Source organism: Chiloscyllium plagiosum, chromosome 11 (assembly GCF_004010195.1).
Source record: "Chiloscyllium plagiosum isolate BGI_BamShark_2017 chromosome 11, ASM401019v2, whole genome shotgun sequence".
NCBI lineage: Eukaryota > Metazoa > Chordata > Chondrichthyes > Orectolobiformes > Hemiscylliidae > Chiloscyllium > Chiloscyllium plagiosum.
Genome location: NC_057720.1, coordinates 35,459,124 through 35,466,859, shown reverse-complemented (window position 1 = coordinate 35,466,859; position 7,736 = coordinate 35,459,124). Strand labels below are relative to the sequence as shown.

The window sequence follows — 7,736 nt, the reverse complement described above, 5'->3', positions numbered from 1 at the left end:
TCCCCTGTTTAGGTGACATCCTCAGTGCTTGGGAGCCTCCTGTGTAGCGCTTCTGTGGTGTTTCCTCCGGTGTTTATAGTGGCCTGTCCCTGCCGCTTCCTGTTGTCAGTTTCAGCTGTCCGCTGTAGTGGCTGGTATATTGGGTCCAGGTCTATGTGTTTGTTGATGGAGTTCCTAGAAGCATGGCACTCATCCACAAAGTCCATCAACAAACACATCGACCTGGGCCCAATATACCGGCCACTACAGCGGACAGGTGAAACTGACAATCGGAAGCGGCAGGGACAGGCCACTATAAATGCCGGAGGAAACACCACAGAAGCGCTTCACAGGAGGCTCCCAAGCACTGAGGATGTCACCTGGACAGGGGACGAAATATTTGCAACAAAAATTTCCAGCTCGGCGAACAGAACCACAACAACGAGCACCCGAGCTACAAATCTTCACCCAAACTCTAAATTGATTCCATTGAGGTAGTAATCTGCCTTCCTGTTATTGCCACCAAAGTGGATAACCATACATTTATCCGCATTAAACTGCATCTGCCATGCATCTGCCCACTCACCTAACTTGTCCAGGTCACCCTGTAATCTCCTAACATCCTCATCACATTTCACCCTGCCACCCAGCTTTTGAGAAATCATAGCGAACGTACCTGCAATCAATCTCTGCAACTACTTCTTCTAGAAATCCTAGAGTTTAGGCTGTCAGATTCTTGAAATTTATTATATGTATTACGATGTTCCAAGTTTAGTTTGTTTGGCTGGAGTACAGAGGCAAATCTGGTCAGATGAGTCTATCCTCGTGTGCTTTCTGTTCTATTCCTATGATACCTACAACTCTGCAATCATGCTGACAGCTTAATTATTCTTAATTTGATTCTTAGTTTGACATCCTCTCATTGCTGTTATACTATTTAGTGAGCATTTAGTGACTGACCAGAGTGGCAATCTAAGATGAGACTTAATTGATTGCTCTTAAATTTGGGTGCTTTCCAGTGGGTACTTTAAAACTGTAGTCGACTTTTCAATTGTGCTTTTGTTAATAAAATGTCAATTTATCAAAGGACAGTCTTGCTGGCCAATCCTTTTGACTTGCTCCTCCCCACCTCTTCTATTGACTTGCATTTCTCTATCTTGTCTGAAATATTGTTCAATTTTGCTTTGTATTATTGCCTGTATTGAATTTGTTGCAATGCATATTTCAGATCCCTAAACTAAGGGATGAAGGTAGCAGAGGATTAGTGTTGCCGATTCAAATAGAGGAAAGGCAATAGCTAAATTTGCATCATAAGAGTCGATGCATTCTGCAGAATATTTGTGTAAAGGTTTGAAAATGCTCAGTACTGTTTACAGTGATATTTCTGTTACACTGAAAAGTTTGGCAATCCACTGTGAACATTTTGTAGCAGTTCTGAGCTCAAAGATATCTATTGTTTGTTCTAATTAGGAATAATTCTTTAAGTACTTAATACTCCTTCTTGTTGTCCAGTTATGATAAATTGCATGCTTTAAAAGATATGTGGCTCATCAACGTCTAGAAAAGAACAATCATAAAGTAAACTAACAAGCCCCCATTCTGATTTTTTTTTGTTGATTTTGAAGGATATCTGAAGATGCAACTGTAACGACAATTGAAGCATTGAAAGCCCGTATCCGTGAATTGGAACGACAGCTATCCCGTGGGGATCGGTATAAATGTCTTATTTGCATGGTAAGTATTGTTTTAACTCCAGTGTAGAAGTCCTGCTGTCTGTGCTGTTAACAATCATAATTTGCCTGAGGATCTAATTCTTTTAACATACAATTTTGGAAGTAGCAGTTTAAATTGAGGACAGTGGTAACCACAAGAGATTTTAAACTGTACTTAGGGAAACCAACAGTAACTGATATTATACAATATATTTAATGGAATGCAACACCTTGAAGAGATTCACAGTAGCATTATAAAACAAAATATGACACAAAGTCATACAAGGTGATATTAGGTCAGAAGGCCAGAAGATGGACCAAAATGGTTGCTTTCAAGGAGTGTCGAAAAGAAGTGGTGTGAGAAATGGTGGAGTATAGGAAAATGTTTTAGAGTTTGAGGCTTCAGTAAATGAAAGCAGAGTCATCAATGGTGGAACCGTTCAAATTAGGAATGGAAAGAGGCAGGAACATTCGAGGCATCCAGTTATTTTGGAGGATTTTGGAGCTGGAGGAGTTGACAGAAATATGCGTGAAACTGTAAAGTGCCATTTTAAAATATTGATAAGAATTGAAAAATTAACCATTGCCTGATCAGGAGCCATTTCGGGCAGTGACCGCAGTGCTGAGAGGTGAAGGGGATATGCTGAGATTTGAAGTACAAGCATTGGAGTTTTGGATGATGACCCTTTTGGATGATAGAAAATGGGAGACCAGCCAGGAGTACATTGAAAATTATTAGGTCTAGAGGTAGTAAAGTTGTGAATAAGCGTAACAACATCTAGTGAACTGAGAAAGGGGCAGATGTAAAAGATAGAACTATGCAGTCTTATGCGAATGATGACATGAATATTTCATGTGATGTGGGTATCACAGGCTCAGCCAGCATATTGCCCATCTGTGGGCAATAAATTGTAATTTGGATGCAGTTTTGGAAATAGCATTTTAGAGTGAAGGTAATTATGACCGCTAGATATTTTTAGCCCCCTCTCTCCTTGAGAAGGTGGTGGTGAAGTACTTTCTAGAACTGCTGCAGTCTTTGGGATGTAGAAACATCCAGATTGCTGGTAAGAAGGGAGTTCCAGGATCTTGACCCAGTGACATTGAAGAAATGGTGATGTAGTTCACAGTCAGTACAGCCTGTGGCTTAGAGGGGAACTTGTAGGTGGAGATGATTCCAAGCATCTGCTTCTCCTAAGTGGTAGAGGTTTCAGATTTGCAAGATACTGTCAAGGGGGTGTGAGTGAGCTACTGAACTGCATTTTGTAGATGGTACGTACTGTAGCCACTGTCATCAATTGTGAAGGGTGGGAAGTGTGCCGGTCAAGCCTTGTCCTGATTAATATTGAGTTTTGTGCATATTATTGGAGCTAAATCCATTCAGGCAAATGTGGAGTATCCCATCACACTCCTGGCTTGTGTCTTGTAGATTGTTGAAAGGCACTGGGGAGACAGGAGGTGAGTTACTTTTTGCTGAATTCCTAACTTCTGACTTGCTTTTGTAGCAACAGCATTTATATAGCTTGTTCATTTCAAATTTCTGATTAATGCGGTACCCCTAAGATGTTGATAGTGATGGATTCAATGATAGTAATGTCATTGAATGTCAAAGGAAGATGGTTAGATTCTTGCTTGTTAAAAATGGTCATTGTCTCGCACTTGTGTGATGCAAATGGTGCACGTCATTTGCCAGGGCTCCTTGATGCCATACTGGGTCACATTCTCCCCTATTGTAAAATACAGTCATTCTAGAGTTCTTTACTTTTCCCATGTTTGAACCAAGGCTGTAATGAGGTCAGGAACTCAATGGCCCTGGAGGAACCCAAACTGAGTGTCAGTGAGCAGATTATTGCTAAACAAGTGCTGCATGTTAACACTATCGATGACTTCTTCCGCTACTTTACTGATGATTGAGAGTAGACTGTGATACCAATGTTGTGTACATACTGTTTAATCTCTGACAGTTGCCAGGATTAGGCATGGAGTTGGTAAATCTGGAACATGGTTTTGAGGGACTACAATCAATGGCTTCAATTTTCCCAGCAGTTAATTCAAGGAAACTGCTTTTAATGCAGTATTGATTGGCACAGCGCACCTTACCACTGTGCCTTCTCAAGGACAGTTAGTGATGGGCAATAAATGCTGACTCAGCCAATAATTTTCACATCTCAAGACCTAATGAATAAAACGTTTGATTATTTATTAACAATGTAGGAATTAAGAGAGGCTTTGGTTAAGTTGAGTTGCCTATTGCCGATCTGAAGAATATATGTGAAAACTAATGTTATGCCTTTTGGTGAAGTAATTGAGGTAATTGAGTAATTTTGCATTTCCATGAGAAATAGGAGGTGACCAAATATTGATCCATGAGGGACACAGGAGCTAACAATGCAGGAGCAAGAAGCAAGATTAATGTAAGTTGCTGTCTGGCTATGATTGGATGGATTAGAATGAGCCAGTTGAGAGCAGTCACATTCAGCTTGATGAGGCATTGGAGGAGGTGGATGAGGTGGTAAGTCATTGTCTTAGGAGACAGACAGGTTGAGGAAGGAATTGTCACAATCACTTAGGGTGTGATTTCATAGAATCAGACACTGCATAAATGACGGGAGTGTGTTGCTGGGAAAGCACAGCAGGTCAGGCAGCATCTGAGGAGCAGGAAAATCGACGTTTCAGACATAAGCCCTTCATCAGGAATGAGGCTAGTGGGCCGGGGCTAAGAGATAAATGGGAGGGGGATGGGGTGGGTAGCTGAGAAAGCGATAGGCGGATGAAGGTGAGGGAGAAGGTGATAGGTTAGAGGGGGGGAGTGATGGACAAGTCCAGAGGGCGGTGCTGAGTTGGAGGCTTGGGACACACTCTCAACTCTGATCTCCAGCATCTGCAGTCCTCACTCTCTCCTAGTACAGAAGAGGCCATTAGCCTCAATGAGACAGCAGTGATAAAGTAACTACTCTAAATCTACATTAGCTCCACTTCCCAGCACTTGGCCGATAGCCTTGAATGTTAAGACATTTCAAATGCTCATCCAAGTCCTCAACTACCATCCCAGGTTGTGCATTCTGGACTCCAGTCACACTCTGGGTGAAAATCTTTTTTTCCTCAAAATCCCCTCTAAACTTCCTGCCTTACACCTTAAAATTATGCCCCTTGTTATTCACATTTTGACTAAGGAGAACATTTGTGACTTTGATGAGAGATGTTTGTGATGTGGTGGCATATGAACCACGATACTTACTATTGTAGCACTTGCAATCCTTTACCATATCAGAGAAATTTCATTACTTGAATCATTTTAACAACATGGGCCCAATTGTTTTATTGAGCAATGTGGCAATACTGAAACTCCAAAATTGAGAGTTATAGCTTACAATAAATGAACCACTGAGTGGTGTGTGAAACAAAATTCATATCTTGAAATCTCACCCTGATTTGATCAGTTTCTTAAGCCACTTTAATATTTTTTTACATTGCCTTTTTTCTTTTTAAATTGTTGATTTTTAAAGAGGAGGCTTCCCCTTCGATAATAAGTGACACTGGATTTCTGGAAGAAATGGATTCAAATTTATTTCAGTATTGACGGTCAGCTTCCTGTGCTCACATGCATGAGTGAGACTGGTAATTTGCCTTGTTCGCAGCACTTCACTGAAATTTAGATGGCCAGCAAAATGTGAGTTGTATTTTCAATTTTGCTGGTAAGCTTTAGCAATTGCTAGTTTTAAAAAAAAAAATAAATTGCATACAAGCCGTGATACCTGCTGTCATGGCATCAGTAATCCATTACCACATCAAGGTCATTTCATCATTTGAAATCTGCTGTTTCTGCACATAAATGGTGAAAAACACTGTACTTGACATGTAGACTTAGTCTGATTTGTCTTTTGCGCCAATATGTTGCTTATATAGATGTTCTAAGTATTTCTGCTTTGTGCCTCTGCTCGAGTACTAATTATTGTCCAGTGTGTCGTTCAAGTTGTCTTTACACTAATATTATCAGGAATGTTGGACAAGAAGGAAAATACTAGCATGTCTGCTCAACCAATCAGATTAAGGAAAGCTTACAGAGACTTGGAGAATTAGATTAGCTCATCGGCACCCATAGAGCTCCAAAATATTGTCTGCAGCACATATATGATCTTAATGTATAAATTGTGCCATACACCATGTTGATAGAGTTTGAGGAATGAGCATCAACTAGGTGTATGAAGTATTACCAGTATGGAGCTCAATATTCTAACTTTATTTATTAACTCTCTTCATTAACTACCTCAATATATTGAGCAGCAAGAAAGATCCTATGTTAGTGTTATTTAAAGAGCTCATCAACTAGTTACAGATTAGTTGCTGGTTGATATTTTTCTTTTGGATTATTGTTAGCATTCCACAAGTGTTGAAATTGCAGGCTGCTGTATTGTTACTGGTGCCATTGACAGCTGGTGTATGACCATAGGCAGCGAATCATGTAACATGCTGTCACCAGTAATAATGCCTTAATTCTGCAGCGGTTTGCTTTCCCCATCACCATGACACGTGAAAGAATGGTGACTTGAAAATTAGTTTTTGCTCATGACTGCTATGAATAAACCGTGTACACTTGCACACTGTGTATTCAGTGAAAGCCATGCTGACTCATATGATAACATGCACCATTGTTGTAATGAAAAAAGCATCCAGTGCCAAGTCTTGCTGTGGAGCAGTTGTCAAAGTGTGTGGTGTTTTACTGCATGCCCGTCCATTGTGAGCATGCAACTCTGGCTGCCAGCATTATGACCATCAGCTCTGGATAGGAAGAGGCAAGGAGAAGACAACCTGAATAACCTCTTTCTGTCTCGAACACCTGACTATGATACGAGGAAATCAACCCTAATTCATAAATAGTCCCACAATTTAACTGGCCATCAGTGTCTAATTTGTACAATGTAAAAGAAACATTATAAACCAAATAATACAGACACTTCACCCTTTATTACCTGCCTTTGTGTGTCTTTTCCTGCTGCTAAACAGTACTACCCACCTGATGAAACGTGGTTGGTAGAAGATTATTACTTTCAGGAGTGAAGACTTCAGATGGCCTTGAGAGGCTCTGACTCAAATTGGAATGAGCAGCAGCAATCTGGACTGACTTGCTGATGGATGACAGCAGGGAAACTGATGGAATTGCAGGAGTAGAAGGATGTGTGTTTTCATCCTTGTTCCATGGAGGCACTTACTTTTCCTCAGAGTGCTTAAGTCACCCCAAGCCTATTGCAAAATACATTGCTATGCTGCTTTGATGCCCTCCAAGCTACTTTGAGGATTGGCGTCTGCAGTTATGCTGTCTCTGTGCTGTGGCAAATATCAGGACTGCACATGCTAGAGATTAGAGGCGAGAGTATGGTGCTGGAAAAGCACAGCAGATCAGGCAGCAGCTGTGTCTATGTGACTTCATTTTAAGCCAATAGACAATAGGTGCAGGAGTAGGCCATTCAGCCCTTTGAGCCTGCACCGCCATTCAATATAATCATGGCTCATCATTCCTAATCAGTATCCTGTTCCTGCCTTATCTCCATAACCCTTGATTCCACTATCTTTGAGAGCTCTATCCAACTCCTTCTTAAATGAATCCAGAGAGTGGGCCTCCACTGCCCTCTGGGGCAGAGCATTCCACACAGCCACCACTCTCTGGGTGAAGAAGTTTCTCATCATCTCTGTCCTAAATGGTCTACCCCGTATTTTTAAGCTGTGTCCTCTGGTTCAGCACTCACCCATCAGCGGAAACATGTTTCCTGCTGCCAGAGTGTCCAATCCTTTAATAATCTTATATGTCTCAATCAGATCCCCTCTCAATCTACGAAACTCAAGGGTATACAAGCCCAATCGCTTCAGTCTTTCAGTGTAAGGTAATCCCACCATTCCAGGAATTGACCTCGTGAACCTACGCGGCACTCCCACAATAGCCAGAATGTCTTTCCTCAAATTTGGAGACCAGAACTGCACACAGTACTCCAAGTGTGGTCTTACCAGGGCCCTGTACAGCTGCAGAAGAACCTCTTCGCTTCTATACTCAAT

The 7,736-nt window shown here is 41.3% G+C and overlaps 1 protein-coding gene across 1 annotated transcript in view; it reads left to right on the top strand.

The window, feature by feature from the left end:
- LOC122554717 (E3 ubiquitin-protein ligase RNF220-like) overlaps positions 1–7,736 on the top strand; it is a 125,106-nt gene that overhangs the window by 72,114 nt on the left and 45,256 nt on the right. Inside the window, exons 8-9 of the mRNA XM_043700094.1 lie at positions 1,605–1,713; positions 3,118–3,146. Of these exons, the coding sequence (XP_043556029.1) occupies positions 1,605–1,713; positions 3,118–3,146 (138 nt within the window). The remainder of the gene's footprint in view (positions 1–1,604; positions 1,714–3,117; positions 3,147–7,736) is intronic.